This window comes from Bos indicus x Bos taurus, chromosome 8 (assembly GCF_003369695.1).
Source record: "Bos indicus x Bos taurus breed Angus x Brahman F1 hybrid chromosome 8, Bos_hybrid_MaternalHap_v2.0, whole genome shotgun sequence".
NCBI classification, from domain to species: Eukaryota; Metazoa; Chordata; class Mammalia; order Artiodactyla; family Bovidae; genus Bos; species Bos indicus x Bos taurus.
Genome location: NC_040083.1, coordinates 73,131,801 through 73,153,455, shown reverse-complemented (window position 1 = coordinate 73,153,455; position 21,655 = coordinate 73,131,801). Strand labels below are relative to the sequence as shown.

The window sequence follows — 21,655 nt, the reverse complement described above, 5'->3', positions numbered from 1 at the left end:
TCCTCCAGGGGATCTTCCTTACCCAGGGATCAAACTGAGTCTTTTGAGTCTCCTGCATTGCCAGGCAGGTTCTGCACCGCCTGGGAGTGCCCAGAATAACCCAAGGGTGGGAGCAAATCAGGGTGGTAAAAATCCTGCTGTTACGTGATATCATTTCTGATACCAAAGGAACAGCTCCTCTATTGGAAAACTGGTTGTACAGGCAGATTAACAGATGGGCCCACCAAAAGGGTAACTCCCACCATGGCCTGTTTTAGGCAGGAAGGAGCTCTTTACAACTCAGCTCCTTTGCATAAATTATTAGAGTAGGGGTCACAGGATTGCTCTTGGGTGATGAGAAGAAAAATATAATGTGAGAAAGCCATCCATTTTCTTGAGAACTTTGAGTGGTCTGCTAACACAGTTATAGCTTTTGTTCTTACATTACCTTTTTTTTTTTTTAAGGGGAGACACAAACGTTTTACTGATGTTTCCATTTCTGTATATTCAGCTAAAACTCCCATTTAATTGGATGATTCAAAATGGAATCTGTACTGTCACTGTGCCAACTGCTCCAGTTGGTTCCTATTTATTGATCTGGTCTCACTAAAAATGAGAGATGGCGCTAAGCAAAAATGAGGAATGGCAAAATGTGGAAAGTTACTCTCGCTGTAAAAAAATGAAAGTGATTTCTGTTGATCCCTATTTCTCCTTCTCAGCACCTTGACTGAAAGCAACCGAGTCTTAAATGATATTTGTGTGAATGTTGCTATTTAGTCGCTAAGTCGTGTCTGACACTTTTGCAACCTCATGGACCGTAGGCCAACCGGCCCCTCTGTCCATGGGATTTCCCAGGCAAGAATACTGGAGTGAGTTGCCGTTTTCTTCTCCAGGGGATCTTCCCAATCCAGGGATTGAAACCAAGTCTCCTGCATTGGCAGGCAGGTTCTTTACCACCGAGCCACCCAGGAAACCCGTTTGCATGAACATCATTAGTTATTGTTTATGTGTTGAGTTGAAGCGTGCCAGTGGAGGACAGCCAGCACCTACAATGCTTAGTTTTCAGATCTGCAGGCCTTCCTACTGGAGCTTTGAGTTGAAATACAGATACACTGACTCTGAGAAACAAATGAAAGCTGTCACTGGTGTCAACAGCAAAAGCCGGAGGTCCATCCCATACAAATTATGGACATCTGTATTCCTAATTGTCATCCTTTTGGACCGTGCCAGTGAAACAGCAATGCCAAGAGAGTCTGAGAGCTTTAGAAAAACCAGGTATAAGGTTTAGGTGATAGGAGACATTGATGAGACCGAGAAGACCTTTTGGAAGGAATTCTATCCATGTGTTTGTTAAAATACTCGAGATTTTCTAGTTTCAGGTACCTCCTAATGGCACGCTTTGTCAATACTCCACTTGCTACTTCTAAGACAGATCAGTTTATGATCTTAGAAGAACAAGTGGTATGGATGATTCTAGGATCAGAAGATCGTTGGCAAAGATGCCTACAAATAGTTAACAAGGTAATGGTAAGAAATGTTGACCTTGATTTGTTTGGCTAAGATGTAAAGATTTTTGAAGGTCAAAGGTGTCCTTGTGTAGTGTTTTGGAGTCTAACTGTGTCTGACCCTCTAACATTAAGCTGCTGTGGCCTGCAGTTTTGAAGAGTGAAGCAAACCAGGGGGAAAGGGAGAAGGGGGAGAGAACAGGAAATGGAGTGAGGTGTTTCAGGAAGTTGTCAGGGGTTGACTGATTGATTCCAGATGGGAAAGGTCAGCCTTCATGACCCAGGAAATACTCACTGGGGGAAAGAAGTTGGCTTGTGGAAGGGGAAGGCCTGGGAGGGAGACGATGCTGGAATGCACAGTCCACTTCCTTCAGTCTTCAAACATTCAGAAACTTTAACTTCTCTGAATAGAATAATATCGGTGTTGTCATCGTTCATCAGAAAACAGTGAAGGAAGTTAAATTGGAAGCTTTGAGTGTACCAAATGTATCTTTGCCTCCCTCATGTATTTCGTTCTTTCAGAAGGAGAAGGAATGCATGGAAAAGTCAGTATTTGTGTGTGTCTCCACGTACAAGAACAACAACCATTCCTTAAAAGAAAAAAAAAGAACAACAACCAAATATGTCTGGTTTCACATGATGGAGTTTGTGTATCAAATCCTTTACATTTTGCAAATTCAGTTAAATTGGCAGCCCTTCCTAGATACCTCACTGTCTTAAGATATTTAGAATATTAAAAACGGGGACTCGCCTCATATCGATATATATACAGCCACACGCACATACATTTGGACATAATTTAAAATCTTGTAATAAATTTTGCAGACACTGAAATAATTCAGGTTAATTCCCTTGCTGTCAGGAGAGGCCAGCGCTAGCCAGCAAGAGATTAAAATTTATTTCCATTGTTAATAGAAAATAATGAAGTGCATCTGAACCATCAGGGTATGTCATTCGGGAAATGTTCTCTTTGGAACTGAATCTCACTCCACCCAAATGGACAATGATGAAATCAGCTGGCTCAAAAAAGCCCCATATTTTGTGGCAGGAATGCACAAGGAGCATGAACGTACAGTATAACAAGGAGCCTGTGGAATGAATTAAAGCGGTCTTGGGGAGAATGCTCTTCATGTCCACATAATCCTCACCTGGGCGGGCGTTCCCCTCCTTGTGCCCAGCACAGCTCATTAGCAGTGAAAGCCTGAAGTACCCTCTGTTTTTTTTTCTCCCCCAACAGATGAGAGCAATGTCCATTCACACACACAATTTATAAAATTGATCCGATTCCTCATTTTTTCCCTCCATCTTCTCCTATTATTTTCAGAGGGTAAACAGAGACAGAGGTGGTTGCTTTCAGCCTTCGTGCTCATCTTAACTCTGGGAACCAGGAGACCCTCGGCTCCTCCCTCCCTTTGACTGCGACGCCACCCTCTGCTCTGCTGAAAGGCCCTGTAAGAGTATGTGCCTTATGTCCTGGCAGAAAGTGATGCAGGTCTCTGCCTTATGGTGGCCACTGCATGATAGGAACTTTCTGGAAGGCCTTTCCCCAGACTCTTAATATGTTAACAAGGACACAATTGAAAACAGATTTGGAGGTAGACGGCTGCATCCCTGAATTGTGAGCAATTACACTGATAGTAATTTTCTGAATGACTATGGAGGCTCCTTTAAGTTCTGATTTCACAGTGAGCAGGGCCATGAAACAGGTAGTGAATTCACTAGTGGAGAAGCTAAGTGTGGGAGACACACTCGTCGACTAGGAACATATCGTTCTGTGGTCTTACAGTCTCCAAGGCCTGATGTAATAATACCCGATATATAGCAGACAGTGACCACTGTATCTAAGTTAATAAATGCAGCCCACTGTGTCCATGTAAAAACTTCTGAATGCCACTGTCATGCTCGTGGCACCAGGCTAGGTGACATACTTTGTGGGCTCATAGTTTTAAGGGTTCTTCCAAATCCTTATTATATTACAATATATATAAAAAATTTTTACTTCATTGTACATCAGAAACTAACACAGTATTGTAAGCAACTATACCTCAATTGAAAAAAAAAAAAGATGCCATCTGAAATCCTATTTGAGGTTAAAAAAAAATCAGGAGAGTATTGCTTGGAAAAGTGTATTGGGTAGGACGGACTGAAAGGAGGCCCAAATAACTTTCTGGGGAGACAGAAATGTTTTATATTGTGATATGGTGTGGATTACCTGGGTATATCCATTTATCAAAATTGTACAGTAATTGCATGTAAATTTCACTTAAAAAAAGACTCATTATGTTTATTTTGTTCGTTTCAAATAATTCATGGTAAAGAGATGTGACATGCCATTGAGTGAATCTTGTTTTGTATTAATATAAAATATTACCTCTTAAGAGGTAAGGCAAGGTCCAGGTTTGTCCCCTCTCTATTTAATAAGTAAGGAAGTGTGTGCTAAGTTGCTTCAGTCGTGTCCAACTCTTTGTGACCATGTGAACTGTAGCCCACCAGGCTCCTCTGTCCATGGGATTCTCCAGGCAAGAATATTGGAGTGGCTTGCCATGCCCTTCTCCAGGGGATCTTCCCAACCCAGGGGTTGAACCTGGGTCTCCTGTGTCTCCTGCATTGCAGGCAAACTCTTCAAGGGTGGGCAAAAAATTCCAAGTAGAGTATCAGCGAGTTTAATTTGGGAGTGGACATATCTATTTAATCTCTTTCCTCAGGTATATATATATATATATATACTTGAGTATGTATATAAGAAGTTCCTTTCTCAAACACAAAGAATTGCCACATGTAACTAACAAGTGACTCACCTTCCTGGGTCAGTAAGTAGGTGGTGGATATGCCCAAGTCCATGCATTTCTGCTGTGTTTTCCCACTGCTCCAGCCTTGACTGATCACCACCTCTTTGAATTTCCCTTGCACCCTGATCTGCAGCACACACAGAGAACTCAGACCGACCTCATTCTATGTGCTGCTTGTTTTACTTGTTCGTCATGCTCCTCCAGCATGAAAGTAAGCTCTGAGGGTAGGGACCATGCCTTGTGGGGGTTAATTCCCCCTCCTGGAACCTTCTCTTGCCCCAGAGCTTAGACTATTGGAGAGGCTCCATGAGTAAAGTTCTGTGTCCTGTTGACTGGTCAAACAAGGCGGGAGTAAGGCCACGAGGATAGGAACTCATCCATGAATGTTTCACATGTATTTTCTCATTTTATTCTTCTTTTATCTCATTCAGCCCTCAAGATAGGCAATGTTGTATATGTTTTACAGACTGGGAAGTGGAGATCCAAAAAGGTTAAATAATCCATCTATATAGTCCATGGAATTCTCCAGGCCAGGATACTAGAGTGGGTTGCCATGCCCTTCTCCAGGGGATCTTCCCAACCCAGGGATTGAACCCAGGTCTCACACATTGCAGACAGATTCTTTACTGTCTGAGCCACCAGGGAAGCCCAAGTAATCCATCAGAGGTTCTCAATTGGAAGGAGCAGGCATGGGATTTGAATTCAGTTCTCTTTGACTGCAAATCCACACCCTTCCACTATGCCACACCCATCTCTTCCCTTTCATCTGGTTAGATACTAAATGTCCTACATTTTCAATACTGAATTCCGCAACTTTACTTTCTCACCCAAAGTCTGAGCATCTTAGTCGCTGCTGTCTGGTATGGGAGAAACCAGATATAGCTCATCAGGCAGTACATGCATGATGAGTACTGCCCAGCACTACTTGAGCACATGTCAGATGTTCAAGAACCCACTACTGAGAGATGACCTCCCAGCTGGTGTTTCCATCTTAGCTTCCCAATCAGACACAATCAGCTCCTTGTTGTGACTGCAGCCCAAGGGTCACCTGGGAATGATGGTCCAAGTCCTTTGATTGGGATGAAGTTTCTAGAAGCTATGGGCAGATTGCCAACTTCCCCACTTCCTCCCCTGGGCATAGTTTGAGCACAAATAGGTGACAACACATGGGTGAAGGGTGGCCTCTTTTTCCATAATGCTTTGCCATGGTTACAGGAGGAGGAGAACCCATTCAGATGCCAAGAGCGGGGCTTGTCCCTAAATTCTGGTCCATCTCTCATTAGCCACATGGAAGCCTGACGAAACAGTTTTGTGACTTTTATGACTTACTGAGAAATTAACTCAACCCCTTCCCCCCCCATCCTTTTTCCTTGAAATCTGCAGGTCGTATTGTCAACAACAGTGAATGTGGATGGACATGTGCTGGCTGTTTCTGACAACATGTTTGTTCACAACAATTCGAAGCATGGACGGAGAGCCAGAAGGCTGGACCCATCGGAAGGTAGGGCTGTGCTTTCCGGAGGGACTGAGCCTGGCAGACAAATGACGCTCTTCACAAAGTTTTCCTGGTTTGAATGTGAAATTGATGTCTCTGAGTAGGAGTGGAGAATGTCCGCAAGACTGAGTGGATTTTAAAATTTCAAATGAAGCTGTAAACATTGACTTCTTCCTGCTCTGTTATGACCCCCACACATCTCCCAGCCAGTATTCAGGCCCTTGCCACTCTCTGGCTCTCTCATTCAGTCCTGTCAGTTTTTCTTTCTCTCTCTCTCTTTATTTTTTTGCTAGATGGGCATTTCAGGCAAATGTAGTGCTATGACATCTTAGTTAAACAGGAACATTACCATGCCAGACATGTATGAATAAGTGTCAGATGTGCGCTTAAACAGATTGTGGGCAAAACAAAACAATGTGCAGAATGAAACTGACACTAATTGATTTTTGTTTGCTTGGACAAGAAAAAATCATGGTCTGCTCTGGGTAATTTTTCCAAGTGCATTAAAGTAATTAGGAATACCGGTAACAGTTAAACTTCAAGTTGTCCGAAAAATTAAAGTATATCAAGGAAGATAACTGACAAACCTAAGCAAATCCCATCCAAGTTCTTTTTTGTGTACGCTCCCCAACTCATTGGTGTAAGAAGCTCTTGTAATACAGAATGAATGGCTAAGTGAGGCTCCTATTTTTGTGTATTGTCTTGGTGTATACTGCCCACCAGCCCCCACCCCAACTCAGCCCTTAAAATGTGTCTTGTATCATTTCAAATAGGAATTAATGAACTGAAAGAAAATGATTGAATCAGTAAAGAATTTGGAGTGGTGTTAATTCTCCCGCAGCGGGCACTGAAAGGGGAGAAGAAAATCCCAGGGTTCAGAACTAGGAACCCATCCAGTTTCTTTTGACTGATTGGATGTGATTGACTGGCTGTTCAAAGGGGGCTCATGTTTTTGGAGTCCTGCCAAAGTTCTCCTCCACCTCTGACCCTGTCAGCTCTGGAAATGGAGTGATGGATTGACTTTAGTTATGGCCTGAAAACCATATTGGGTTCCTGTTGGGATGTAAAGTCCAGAGGCCTCGAACATATGGAAGAAGGGAGGGAAAATCCTTCCTGCAAAGTTAGGAAAGTGATTAGAAATTGTCTCTTGATAGCGCCAGAGAAAAAAAAGAGTCTTCAACTATGGTAGATTTTACTTTTTCCTTCTTTCTCTAGCACATTAACAGACCTTGTAAATCTTAACATCTTGAGGCAGAGGAGGTGGGGAGAGAAAAGGGATTTACACATTTCCAGTGTGATCAACTTATAAAATATGGGGAAAAACAACAGAGTTTTAAAAACACCCTTTGCACAATTAGCTAAGTGTTTTCATATATAGTGGTCAACTCATTAGGCTTTAATGACCTGGTGAAAACCAACAACCAATTAAGGAATGACGGCAAGTCAGCAAAGCTCAACTTGAACTTCTTAGATAACCAAGAGCTTTCAAGAGCAGTCAGTCCCCGAACTCCAAACTTCAACCACCAAAAGACAGACTTGACTTTTTCTTTCCTATCTTTTTAGCAACTCCATGCATCAAAGCCATTAGCCCAAGTGAAGGCTGGACCACTGGAGGAGCCATGGTCATCATTATTGGGGACAACTTCTTTGATGGCCTCCAAGTGGTGTTTGGGACCATGCTTGTATGGAGTGAGGTAGGCAAAGGCAACTCACTTCCCTGATTTCCTTTGTTTTGATCTGGGGAAATTAGTAATTCTGCAATGTCAGCAACACGAACACACACACACACACACACACACACACACACACACACACACTACTGAGTACCTATTATAAGTGGGGTACTGGGATTAAAAGACATGTAAGCCACAATTTCCTGCAGGCATGGATCCCTTAAAAAGAAATATTCACTGTAATAAGTATTGTTTATAATTGTGAAAAATTAGAAATTGGCTAGACATTGGGTACTAGGAGAATGGTTAAATAAATAAAGTATCATCATTTACTTTAAAATTATATTTGAAAGATTTCTAATTACACAGGAAAAGGGAACATGCTTACAATATAATGCTAAATGAAAAAAATCAGGACAACAGTATCTATGGATGTAAAATGTGATTATATAACACATCCTTAGATAAGTACTGGAAATGTGCCAAAGATGAATAATGGCTATCTCTGGGTTATGCAATGGTAACATTTTTTTATTTTTCTCTAGTTTCCAATTTTTCTACTGTGATGAGAAAGAAACAAGACAAGTTACAAAAAGATATATAACAGTGCTAAGTTGGATATGGAAATTGCCAAATCCATCTGTGAGGTCATGGCAGTGTAGGAATTAGGGGAGGGAATGACTACACGGATGGGGGTTAGGTGGACACAGGAGGTTGGGGGCGGGTACTTGAGCTGGGCTAATAGGAAGAGAAGGATAGACAGGTTGGATTGAAAGGTAATTCCAGGGTAGGAGGCAGAAGCACTTGAGACACAGGGACAGGGTGTTCATGGCACAAGGGGTGCCGTGAGTGCACCAGGTTGCCCTGGGAGACAGCAGTGCACGAGGCTTCTGTGTTCAGTATATCCGTGGTAATGTATACTAAATACTTTATTTCCCTGCCTATTCATTCCTCAGCTAATAACTCCTCATGCCATCAGAGTGCAGACTCCTCCTCGGCACATCCCTGGGGTAGTAGAAGTGACATTGTCTTACAAATCCAAACAGTTCTGCAAAGGAGCTCCAGGGAGGTTCATTTACACAGGTGGGTAAGAAAATTATTCCAAGGGAGAGTGGTTCCTGGTTCACTTTTGCTCTGGTTCCCAGCCTATCCACTTTATAATCATTCTAAGGTTTATAGGTCTTTCTACTGGAGTGGCAAGAGTGGGCTGGGTCATAGGCATTGAAAGGGGATGTGTTGATCTAATGCTGTGTTTTATGTAAGCAGTTTCTGCACAGTCTGGGAAATGGTCATGGCAGCTCATTTCAGGATTCCATCCTTATGAATTTAACTCAGCTGGAACCATGCTAGAATAGACTTTTGTCCAAACAAATCAGATAAAATATTTGACAGAGTTGCTGGCTATAACGAAATTTTCTTGAAAAGGATTCAGGAAAGTTGCCTAATGATGCTGCAGAGGGATTCAAATTATATTAAAACTTTATGAAAGTAGAAATGATCTAATTGGTTCAATATTTATTGAACGCCTACATTGTATCTACTACTTTTTTCCAGGTGGAAGGTACAATAACATAGAAGACATGGTCCCTATTTGGAAATTTAGAAACTATTGGAGAAGGCAACAGAGCAGCTGGCGAATTAAGAGTGTTCAAATTGTTTAGTATTTCCAAAGAATGGAATATGAATTTCACAAAAAGGGAGTTTACTATGAACTAGAGTAGAGGGATGGGGTTCAAGGAGGAGATGATACTGAAGACCATTTTTAAGGATGGGAGGATTTGGATAGGCAAAGAGAAAAAGGAAGCGTATTCCTCCTATGGGAGTCTTAAGTGCAAAGACGCAGAGGATGAGGTGAGTTGATGTCTGGAGGAAAGAAAAAGCTGGTTCAACAGCTGTGGGGATCCATGAGATGGAACTCAGACTAGAACTTAGCTAGGCAGAGCAGGAAAGGAAACCTGAGTTAGTTGGGGAACAGCTGAAGGCAGGGAGACCTGCTAGAATATTGTTGTTTAGTCCCTAAGTTGTGTCTGACTCTTTTGCGACCCCATCGACTGTAGCCCGTCAGGCTCCTCTGTCTATGGATTCTCCAGGCAAAGAATACTGGAGTGGGTTGCCATTTCCTCCTCCAGGGGATCTTCCTGACCCTGGAATTCAACCTGCTTTTTGTGCATTGGCAGACAGATTCTTTACCACTGAGCCACCAGGGAAGTCAGAATATTGTTACTCTGAACAAAAAAATAAGAGGTATAGGGAAAGAAGTATAGAAATCATCAAGAAAATATACCTGACCTGTTATAAATTTCTAATAATATTATTTTATAGTGTTTTCTTCCTCATTTGGACTTAGCCTCCTATTATTATTTAAGTGTAAATTGTTTGATTAGCAATCAATTAGGAGTAGAAGGAAAAGGATGATTTTAGGTATATGTTTAACATTTTGTTATTGAGTTTTCTCTCCTGAGATAGGCATGTCTTGGTTGGGTTACTTGCAATAAAATATTTATAAAATATTTACTATTCTAGCTCCCAAAGGGATACAGCTTTTTCAGTCATTCAAATGGACATTTACTACATGCCTACCGTGGGCTAGCACAGTTCTAGGCTCTGGGATATAAAAGTGGGCAAGATAAAGCCCTCCATCTTAATAAACCTTGCCTACTGTAGACAGAGACAGTCAACACAGAACATACATGATATAATTTCAGACAATGATAAGGAAGGGATAGAGAATGAGGGAGGGTCTCTCTGAGAAAGGAACATTGAGCAGAGACGTGTTTTGAAGGGAAGTGAAGTCTCTCAGTCGTGTCTAACTCTTTGCGACCCCATGGACTGTAGCCTGCCAGACACCTCCTGGGATTTTTCAGGCAAGAATACTGGAATGGGTTGCCATTTCCTTCCCCAGGGGATCTTCCCGACCCAGGGATCGAACCCAGGTCTCCTGCATTGCAGGCAGACTCTTTTACCATTTGAGCCATCAGGGAATCCCAAGATACGTGTCGCAGGTGTGGAAATCTGTCCCTACCCCCCTTATCTCTTTGACCTCCTCTCCTGTCCATTCACATTTCCTCTGTCCCTAGGCCTCCTCAGGGCTGTGTTTTCTGTGTGGTTCACCATTGTTAGCTAGAATAGCACCTGGCAGTCAATCGGTTGGGGGCAAATGTCCTAGACAGAGAAAAGATGACAGTCTGAGAGGCAGGGATAAGCCTGGCATCATTGGGGAAGAGCAAGAATGCCAGTGTGGCTGGAGTGGAGTCAATGGGAGATGAGGTGGGAAAGGCAGGTAGGACAAGGGGTTTGCAAGGGAAAACTCTGAGGATGCCAAACAAGGGAGTAGTCAGCATTCAGATGGGATTTAAAGCCACTGGGCTGGATGAGAGGCCATGGAAAGGAGTATAGCTACAAGATGGAAGAGGTCTAAAGATGGCAGGTGCATCAGAAGCGCTAAGTGTAGGGCTCAGGAAAACAAGGAGGAGCCTGTGAAGGACACAGAAATGGAGTGGTCAGTGGGTAGGATGAAACAGGAGCTTGGACTGTCCCTGGAGTCAGGTGAGGAATGGGTTTCATTTCACACATAGAGTTTTGCTTTCTCAAATGCACCCACTGTAATATGGATGACAGGTCTGCCCTGTAAGGTGATAGGCAGGATGAATAAAAACTGCATTGCAATTAATCCTCAATTCTCTTCCGAAGTAACAAACAAGCAATACTCAGTGGGGCTATAGATGTTTGGGGCCATATGTGTTTACATGTGCATACGTGTGTGTCTGTGTAAATGTATAACATTCCTTCAAAAGCAGAGGTTGTCATCCTTGGTTGCACTTTAATGCATCAGTGCTCAGTCTGGATCCCAGACTAATTAAATCTGAAGTTCTGAAGATAGGACCCAGGTAACCATGTAATCTATATATTCAATAAACAAACATCAGCTCTAAATTATCACTCAAGGCACAAAGTCAGTAATATCAGTGTTCCTCTAGCAGCTTACAGTTCTAGATAGAGAGAGAGAGAGACACCTGTAGATTATAATAGTCATGCTGAGTCCTAAAAGAGATATAAATCCAAAAGGGGCTATAGGAGCACTGAGCAGGGGTGGCCCACTTTGGGAAACCAAGGAAGGCTTTCTGGAGGAGCTGACCATAGAGTGACATTTCAAAAGTAAAGAAGGAACTTGCCAGATAGAATAGAGGAGCCTAAATGATTCACAGAAAACACAGTGCTTGGTTTAAAAAAAAGAAAAGGAGCCCACACAGTAGTAAAGATAATAGATTTTATGTTACCTGTAAATCTAATTTTAAAGATAATAAGACATCAAAGAACACTGGATCAAACTCCATCTGTTGCAGATGAGAAAGCTAAGACCCAGGGAGAAATGACTTGCCTGTTCAATTCAAGGTGGAGTCAGAACAAGGACTCAGGTCTCTGGTTATCCTGCCTGCTGACCTATGTTTAGCAATGCAGTGTCGGCACATCATAGGGTAGCAAGGAGTAGGACATGACTGAAGTGACTTAACATGCATGCACATCAGCAAAGAGTTCTGTTTTCCTTATGTGCTGAGACATGGTTGACTTATTCCTAAAGCAAGCATCAATTGAACATGCCCTGCCTTGGTCTGTTGTATTTGCTGATTTCCATGGTGCAGGTACTGTCACCAGGGCTGATTTCAAACTACCAATATGACATCAGCTGGCTCACAGCATTCCTGAAAAGTCAACAACCTGCTCTCACAAAATGGTACAAGCCAGGTGTAGAACACCTGTGCATGGAAAGCATTTGACATAGAGAGTAGCTATAGCTTATTATTGGAAAGGTGTGTATTATTAGTGTTATCATCATGGAGGCTGACTTGAACAAGCAATTACAAATGTGATGAGTGATAGAGGATGCTGGGGATATATATCAGAGGAATCTTAAGCCAATGGAGAAGGTTAAGGACAGTTCAAACACAGGAAACAGTACGTGCAAAGGCCCTGGGGTGGGAAAGAATGTGGGATGTATTTGACGGTAACTAGGAACGGGGAAGAAAGAATGTGAAAGAGAGGTTGGGTTCAAACTGGAAGAGAGGTTGAACCTGCTTGTTTGGCTGCATCCCAAGTGCCATGGGGAGCTATTGGAATAGTTTAAAGCTGGGAGTGCCATGGTCAGATTTGCCTTTTCAAGGAGCCTTTTAGCTGCAGCAGAGAGAATGGTTTGGAACCTAGGATGGATTCAGGGAGGTCAGTTTGAGGCCAGTGTGGTGGCCCCAGCCAGAAACGATGGCAGCTTGGACTAGAGTGCTGGTGGTGGGGACAGGCAGAAGTGGATGAAATTTAGGAGGTAGCATTGACGGGACTTGATGATTGATTGGATGGGGTGAAGGTTGGGGAAGGAAAGGGAGGGAGTGACTCAGGTTTCAGGTTTGAAAAATTGGGTGGGTATAGCTTAGAAAGTGATTTTTTAAAAAGGTATAAAGTGCTGAGGGAGTTCAGAGGAAGGACAAAATACTTCCAGCTGGTGGAGAGGTGGGAAGATTTAATATTGTAAAGATGTCAATTAATGAATAAATTTAACACAATGCCAATCAAAGGACCAACAAAATGTTTGGGGAAAACTTTACAAAAGTTCACCTGCAAAAATAAAGGTGTTAAAATAGGACCCCTCATTTTGAAAAATGAGAGGGCTTTGCCCTACCAGACTTTAAAACCTATGTTAAGTTTCGGTAATTAGAAGAATATGGGATTTTGCAGGAACACACAGAAATGTCATGCAACAGAAGAAAACACTTAAAAATAAACAGTTTTTGTGCACACAACTAGTACAAATACAGAAGTATTTGTATGGGTGAGGAGACATCTCAAGTCAAAATGGAAAATATGGAATTTTTAACAAATGGTGTGGGGCCAACTAATTAAGCATTTTAAAAAGTTATATATCTAATTTCATATCACAAAATGAAGCATACTTGAATTAAATATTTTAATTAAATGTAGGCATTAATTAAAATTTTTTAATGTAGGCATTTAAAAAAATTATTATTCTTGAGCCTTGCTAAAAGCTTGATCCCAAAGACAGAAACCACTGAGCATAAATATGTGATTACATGAAAAGAAAATGTTTGCATGTCTAAGTTTCAATTATTAAATCAAAAAGATAAGGACAAACTGAAACCATATTTGTTATCTATGACATATTATCCTACACATAAAAAATTCATTTACTTGTTGAGCAAAGTTCATTTTATGCCTACTCTTTGTCAGCCACTACGTTATACATTATGGATAAACAAGTGAATGTTAGAGGTCTTATAAATTAAGGGGGAAAAACTCTCTAAAAGCTAGTAAGGAACATCAGGAGTTAATTCAGGAAGGAATATAATCAAGCAATAAACATGTTTATAAAAATCCTAACCACATTAATAATCAAATAAAAGCAAATTAAGGCAACTACAGGATAACATTTTTTTTTCCTATCAAGGTGGCAAAGATTTTTTTTTAAACAAATGAAAATACCTACGTTGACAAAATTAGAAGAAAGTGGGGGTTTTCTAACACACAGTTCTCCACTCTCAGGAGAGTACCTGATGGTACTAGCCTTAAAAAAAGAAAATGTATGTACCCTTTAACCCAACAGTTCTACTTTTAGGAATATATACTTGGGAAACAATTGAGTTTGCCTGAAGGTTGTTTATTCTGAAGCACTGTTAATAAGCACTGTTGAAGCACTGTTAACAGGACTGAAAAACTGTAAACAATCATAAATAACAAAACATCCTTATACTGAAAAACAACTTAGATATTAAAGTAATGCTGTGGGTGCTCAGTCGCTCAGTCGTGTCCAACTCTTTGCAACCCCATGGACTGTAGCCCACCAGTATCTTCTGTCCATGGGATTTCCCAAACAAGAATACTGGAGTGGGTTGCTATTTCCTTCTCCAAAAGCAATGCTGTGGATGTATATTTAATTACATGAAAGACATTGGTGATATATTAAAAAAAAAAAAAAGCTTAAAAACTGTATGTACAATATGGTCTCTGGAGATGCAAGAGAGTCGAATTGGATTGCTCGGTTGGGAAGATTCCCTGGAGAAGGAAATGGCAACCCACTCCAGTATTCTTGCCTGGAGAACCCCATGGACAAAGGAGCCTGGTGAGCTACAGTCCATGGGGTCACAATGAGTCAGACACAACTGGGCACACGTATGCACGCACGCACACACACACCAATCATGCTGGACCCTGTTCCAGGCATATTGCACTCTAATCTTTTGGGAGGGTCTGAGAATCTGTATTTTAAACAAAGAAATGAGTTTGGGAATGCTGAGTCCTGCTCATCAGGCTGCTGCAGTGACTTCCTGGCTTGTAAAGTATTTGACAACACGGGGCAGTTCTTTTCAGACTGAGTCATTACCCCACAAACACAATAGTATTTACTCATATGTGGAACTTTCTAGAAAGAAACTCCAAAAGCAGGAGGTGGGCAGGAAATTTCCAGCAAACCTCCCCTCCCTCAGCCCTCACCCCACCACTCACATCTTATGGATTGTGGTCCAACTGTTGATGGTTTCCGTATCCAAGGACACACCACCACAATAAACCCAAGCCTATCAGATGGGACTTACCTGGTATAATTAGGCAAAAATGCAGTAATCAGCTCCCCATGGTTGTTGCTGCCAAGTACCGCATAAACAACATCAGGGCTCTGAAAAACAACACGTTTTCTTCGCACATGTAGGAAGGTCTATTTTCCTCCAACCACCACGATTTACTGAAGTGCAGCTTGCTGCTTCAGAGTCAAGAGCTCCACGCGAGCATCCAGCTCATCAGGAAACGTCCCGCTGCCTCTGTCTGCTTTGAGACCTAGAGGTGGTACCAACCAAGGCTTGTGAGCGGGGAGAGGTCCCCTACTCCATGGGCCGACTTTGCTGGAGAAACTAGCAGTGGAGAAAAATAATCCTGGTAGGGGGTACCCAGTGAGACCACGGTTACTTGTTTTTTCAGGTAACCATGGTTACTGCATCTTAAGGATGCAGAGAGAGGAGGTCTGTAGCAAGGCATTTGAGAATGGAACTCCACTTTGTCATTAAACTTGAGAGAACTTAGCCCTGGAGTGGAAGACCGTCAGTGACAGAGTTTAGAGATCTGGATTTGAGTCCAAATTTTATGACAAATCCCCTAACCATTCTTTGCCTTCATTTTCTTTTTAAAATTTATTTATTGATTTATTTATTTTTGGTTGTACTGGGTCTTTGCTAGTTGTGGCGTGCGGGCTTCTTGTCGTGGAGCCTGGGCTCTAGCAGCACAGGCTCAGTAGTTGCGGCGCATGGGCTTTAGTTTCCTGTAGCATGTGGAATCTTCCTGGACCAGGGATCAAACCCATGTCCCCTGCATTGACAGGTGGATTCTAATCCACTGGGCTACCAGGGAAGTCCCTCACGTTAGTTTTCTAACCTAAAAATTGGAAGATATTTATCTCACTGGGAATATGAAATGTAGATATGCAAGTATATTTTGTATAGAAATACACAGATATGAACAAAATTTACTATTGTAAGTGTTTGGCTGTGGGATACATAATTTCTATGATGAGTTCTCTTTGGCTTCCTTCCTCACTGCTGTTTGATCAAGGGTGGACTTTTTTGCTGGCTTCCCAGGTGGCTCAGTGGTAAAGAATCTGTCTGTCAACGCAGGAGACACGGGTTCGATCCTCTGGCGAAGGAAATGGCAACCCACTCCAGTATTCTTGTCTGGAGAATCCCCTGGACAGAGAGCCTGGTGGGCTCCAGTCCACAGGATCACAAAGAGTCGGACACGACTTAACGAGTAAACAACAGTAGACTTTTTTGCATGTGTTCTCTACTGTAGAAGGTGAACTCTTGAAAGACCCACCTTATCATGCCTTTAATATCTGAGTCTGGATTAGAAGTCAGGGTTTTTAGGTGACAGAGAAGGCCAGGGCAGCCAGAGAGCATGTGTGCTCTCTGCAAGTGGTTTGAAGGGAAATGAGTTTTCAAAGGAAGAGCCGATTGGGCCCAGCTGGCTCACGTGCAGGCCAAAGAACTGCTTCCCAAGGTGTGTGGTTGAATATGGAAGCTTCTGGCTATGGAGACACCTATAGAAACCAAACAATTCACGTCAACTCACCTCCTCCCCAAAACAATCCTTATCTTTTATTGGTTTGCCAAAAAGTTCTTCTGGGTTTTTCCATAAGATATCATGAAAAAATAGCTTGTGGAAAAACCTGAATGGACTTTTTGGCCAACCCAATACTGTAGCACAAACAAAGTATTTGATTACTCTGTTCATTATTTGGGAGCAGGTGTTACTCAACGAGAAAGTAGACAAGATCAGGAAGCAGTTGGGTGGAGAAACAAAAAGCCTAGGTTATTCCATGGCCCCCCCAAATCATACCCTGCACAGTCCCCTCCCTGGGGCTGGGCATGGGGTTCCACTGAGCCACACTGCACAGATGTGCACACTGGATTCAGATGTTAATAGCTCACCCACATCACATTTCTTTTTTTTCCCTATAGCATTATCCTGAAAAAAAAAATTCTCATTTAAGAAATGAATCTGATTTTTAGTTAAAAATACCCAATTCGGATATCAAAAACTGGCCTGAGTACAATTGTTCCCTGTTTGCACTAGAAACAGGTTGGATGAATAGCCCTCCTGGTAACCTGCAGTTTTACTGAAGTTGCCTCCACCCCCATCGCCTATAAAATTTGGATCCATCATTTGGCTGAGCCTGAGGAATGATGTCTCCGTTGGAAGCCCCAGAATAGGGGGCCGTTGTTTTGCTAGAGACGTCCCAGCCTCTTAATGGCCTGGTGCTCTCAGCTATAATATTCTAAATACATATTACAGAGAGCAGAGCATATTCATAACTGCTCCGTGGTGGCATTTAGATTTACCCTTGAAATTTATCTTTAATTTTTACAGTTGTCTCCTTAACCATGTATATTACTCCCTTCTTCAAACAATCTGTCTTGCTGCTGCAGTTTTTCTTGAAACCAAAGCGTAATTAAATATTAAATTAATATTTCATTTAAAATTAAATATCAGAGGCTTCCATCTAATCTTTCACTTGTGCACTGCTGGTTCTCACCTCGTGTTCTTGTTCCTATATCCACAAAGGCAGGTACCACTTCTTAATAATGTGTTCCTATATTATCTTTGTTCTTTTTTTAACAATTGGTGACACTGAACCTTTGCTACATTGAAACAGATGGATATAGGGAGAGATTTCAGTGTAGCAAAAGTTAAAGACAATTCAACAGCCCATGGCTTCAACTCCACCCATCTCCACTTCTCGAAGAATTTCACTTTCACCAAATAAATAAATAATGGACTTCCCAGGTGGGTCAGTGGTAAAGAATCTGCGTGCCAATGCAGGAGATGTAAGAGTTTGATCCCTGGGTCAGGAAGATCCCCTGGAGAAGCAAATGGCAACCTACTCAGGTATTCTTACCTGGGAAGTCCCAAGGACAAAGGAGCCTGGTGGGGCTACCGGCTATGGGGTCGCAAAGATTCAGACATGACTTAATGACTGAAGAACAGCAACAAATAAGTAATAGTCTTAGAATCATAATGCAAGAACTTACAAGGGGTCTGAGAAAACATTTAATCCAACTTTTTGTTTTTGCAGAGAGATAAACCAAAGTCCACCTGCCTTTGAAGGTGGTAGAGTTGGTCAAGGTTAGGAATTAAGGCAGATCCCAGACAAGGGACAGATTTTTCTCTATCACACTATCAAATGCTATGAAAAATTGACCTTGGGAGCAGATAGCCTTGAATGTTGGACACCTGAGGAGTAAGGTAGATGATAGATGAATAGGTGAGAAAATTGGGAGGATTGGGAGCAAGAGAGAGAAACCAAAATCATAGCGCAAACAAGGCAGACCTCACAGAAATAAATACACGTGTGCATGCGTGGGTAATCGCTTCAGCTGTGTCCATCTCTTTTTGACCCCATGGCCTGTAGCCCACCAGGCTCCTCTGTCCATGGGATTCTCCAGGTGAGAGTACTGGAGTGGGTTGCCATGCCCTCCTCCAGAGGATCTTCCTGACCCAGGAATCGAACTTGATTCTCTTATGTCTCCTGCACTGGCAGGCAGGTTCTTTACCACTAGCGCCACTTGGGAAGCCTCACAGGAATTAATGCATAAGATCAAAGCACTTTGAAGATATAGTCACTGGGGGAAGACCAGAACAGACTTCCTAAAGGGGGCTTGAAGGCAGGGGCTAGTTTGCATGCATGTAAATTTCCTCCCCAAGCAAGGGTTTTATGCCTTCCTGTCCTGTCAAAGGAGAGTTACTGTCTTAGATGAGCACCATATGGAGAGGTATTCTTTTTATTTTTTTTTTTAACTTTTAATTTTGTATTGGGGTATAGCTGATTCACAGTGTTGTAACAGTTTCAGGTGAACAGTAAAGGGACATAGTGATACATAATCATGAATCCATTCTCTCCCAAACCCCCCTCCCATCCAGGCTGCCCCATAACAGTGAACAGAGTTCCATGTGGTATCCAGTAGGTCCTTGTTGGTTATCCATGGAGAGAAGTTCCTCAAGCAGGTTTTCTCTTGTGCATGCATCTCAAAGTCCATTTTCTGATCTGGTACTTGCCTGGCAGCCACATTACATAGATTTGAGGTTTATTGAGCAAGATTCTTTTTCCATTGCTTTATTTAATTATTGGAGAAGGTTGAGATTTAGAGTCAGGGCTGGAAGAATCCTTTAATTCTATGGCCTGGACCCCTCAGGGGCCTGTGGGCTCTGTGATGAAAGTGAAGACCCTCTGCTGCAGATGGATACACACAGATGCAGACAGACAACTAGGCTCAGACTTTCTAGACTTTTGTCAGCCTCTTATTGGCCATCTGTAGGCTCCATGATGATCCTAGGTGCCAACTGAAGACTTACTAATGAAGAAAGCTGTAACTGAGATCAACATCCCAGAGTCGCAGCCTGACAGAGTACTCAGATCTCCTTGCCCCCTCATTTTACTTGTCTCCTCTCAAATTTCTGCAAGGGAACTTGATCAGCCCTTGCTATTCCATCTTGGTGGTCAGTACTTTTACTGGTCAAAGGCAGAAATGACCACTTGCCTGCGAAGTCAATGCTGTCTTTGTTGAGGGTAGACCAGAATTCTAACCAGGAGTCCCCTTTCCATGTTGGCCATGCGAAGAACCTCTATTTCTGGGAAACTTAAGTAGAGGCAAAAACTGGGGTAAGTATTATCTGCTCTCCATGCCTCCTGTTAAGGAAAAAAACCAATCATATAGAATTTATCCATCTCACTAACCCTTTGGGAAAATTAATATTGAGCAACAGCCAGTTTTTTTTTTAAATGAGTGGTTCCCAGTAGATATTTTTAGTTAAATACTATTTACTTTATAAAGAAACCCTTCACACATTGCTTATGGTTTATATCTATTCATTGGGTCAAAGATATGTAAGCAACCTCATATATTATACCCACAATCAAAATGAGAAATGACACATAAGATCCAGGCTCTCAGGAGAAACATTATGAAATCTCAAGGTATTGATGAAAGTTTTTCCAAGGCTGATCCAAATGGGATTTAGATTCTGTGGCAGTTGAAATGTGTATTATTAAACTCCTTAAGCAAACCCGGATGACTCCCAGTGGAGGATTAAGACATTCTATGTATAGCAAAGACGAAATTCTCATGTCTGAGTTTTCTCTATTGAATTCCCCCTTGATTAGCTTCTGTAATATTTAACTTCATGCCATGCCATAATTATTTAATAAAAGGTAAATATAAATTATATTTCAGTGGGGATTTGACCTTTTACCTTAATGTTAATGTTACCAAAGAAAGACATAGATAAATAGAGCCTATAGATCGAAGCCTATTTTTAATTTACTCTGTTTTTGCCTTGCCAGCTTTTCTCTGTGTCCCTCTCAGCCAAGAGGTTGGCAGGACTTCACACCACCCCCGCACTCCATGTGGTAGCAGAGGCTGTAAATTCACACTGATGATGGCGGTTAATGATCTGTTGGCCCTTAGAGACAGTCTTGGGGCTGGTCTTGGGCACCTCATTAGTTAATTGAGGTTTACTTGGCTCGCAACAGGACTGAAAAGTCAGAGAACACCGAGGGAGGTGGGGAGCGGGAAAAGCTGGGACTCAAGGTTAGGCTGAAGTGATAGGATGCAAAACAGCTGGTCCAATGGGAAGTGAGTTTGGACCCAGAATAAAAACTGTTCAATGCAACCCTGATTTTTTTTTTTAAGATGTGGACCATTTTTAAAGTCTTTATTGAATTTGTTACAGTATTGTTTCTGGCTTTTTGGCCCAGAGGCATGTGGGATCTTAGTTCCCTGACCAGGGGTCGAACCCTCACACCCTGCATTGGAAGGCATGGTCTTAACCACTGGACCACGAGGGAGGTTCCCAACCCTGAGGTTTTGAAGGCTGAACTCTTGAGGGATTGACTGATTTTTCTTCTTACACTTCGGTATTGACTAAACAGTTTGGGCTTCATGATTTTTACTTCAAAATTTCACTAAAGTGGCATGCTGTGTGTGTGCTCACACACACATCCGTGTGATTATTCCCTGTCCATATAGATATACACGACAGTGTATTTCACCATCTTTCTCATCTTGGATACACACAGAACCCATCCATAGCATATGCCTAGGAAGTCTGGCAGGGGCCTCCAGAAAACACTCAACATGAGAAAGAGATAGTATGTCTATTTTGCTTCATCAGCTTAAAATGTGAATTGCTAATTCCATGTGGTCAGGAGCACCTGCTGTTTCTGATGTAGATGAGGAGCCTGGACAAGTGGGCAGATGAGATAAACCAGACATCACCCTGGTGTCCTGGTAGTTTTCATCTAAGAGGGACAACAGTGGGTACAACTGTGTGATAAAGTTTACAAAAGAGAGGGCTTCCCTGGTGGCTCAGTGGTAAAGACCTTGCCTGCCAATGCAGGAGATGCAGGTTCAATTACTGGTCCAGGAGGATCCCACACACCTCGGGGTAACTAAGCCTGTGTGCCACAGCTACTGAGCCTGTGCTCTAGAGCCCGGGAGCCACAACTACCAAAGCCCTCGTGCCCTCCAGCCTGTGCTCTGAAACAAGAGAAGTCACCACAATGAGAAGCCTGAGTACCACAACTGGAGAGTAGCCCCTGCTCGCCACAACTAGAGAAAAGCCCATGCAGCAACGAAGACCCAGCACAGCCAAAAATAAATAAATAAAGTT

General features: G+C 42.3%; 1 protein-coding gene across 1 annotated transcript in view; it reads left to right on the top strand.

Annotated features, from left to right (window-relative positions):
- EBF2 (EBF transcription factor 2) overlaps positions 1–21,655 on the top strand; it is a 222,376-nt gene that overhangs the window by 167,120 nt on the left and 33,601 nt on the right. The window contains exons 8-10 of the mRNA XM_027549951.1: positions 5,657–5,774; positions 7,332–7,462; positions 8,398–8,524. Of these exons, the coding sequence (XP_027405752.1) occupies positions 5,657–5,774; positions 7,332–7,462; positions 8,398–8,524 (376 nt within the window). The remainder of the gene's footprint in view (positions 1–5,656; positions 5,775–7,331; positions 7,463–8,397; positions 8,525–21,655) is intronic.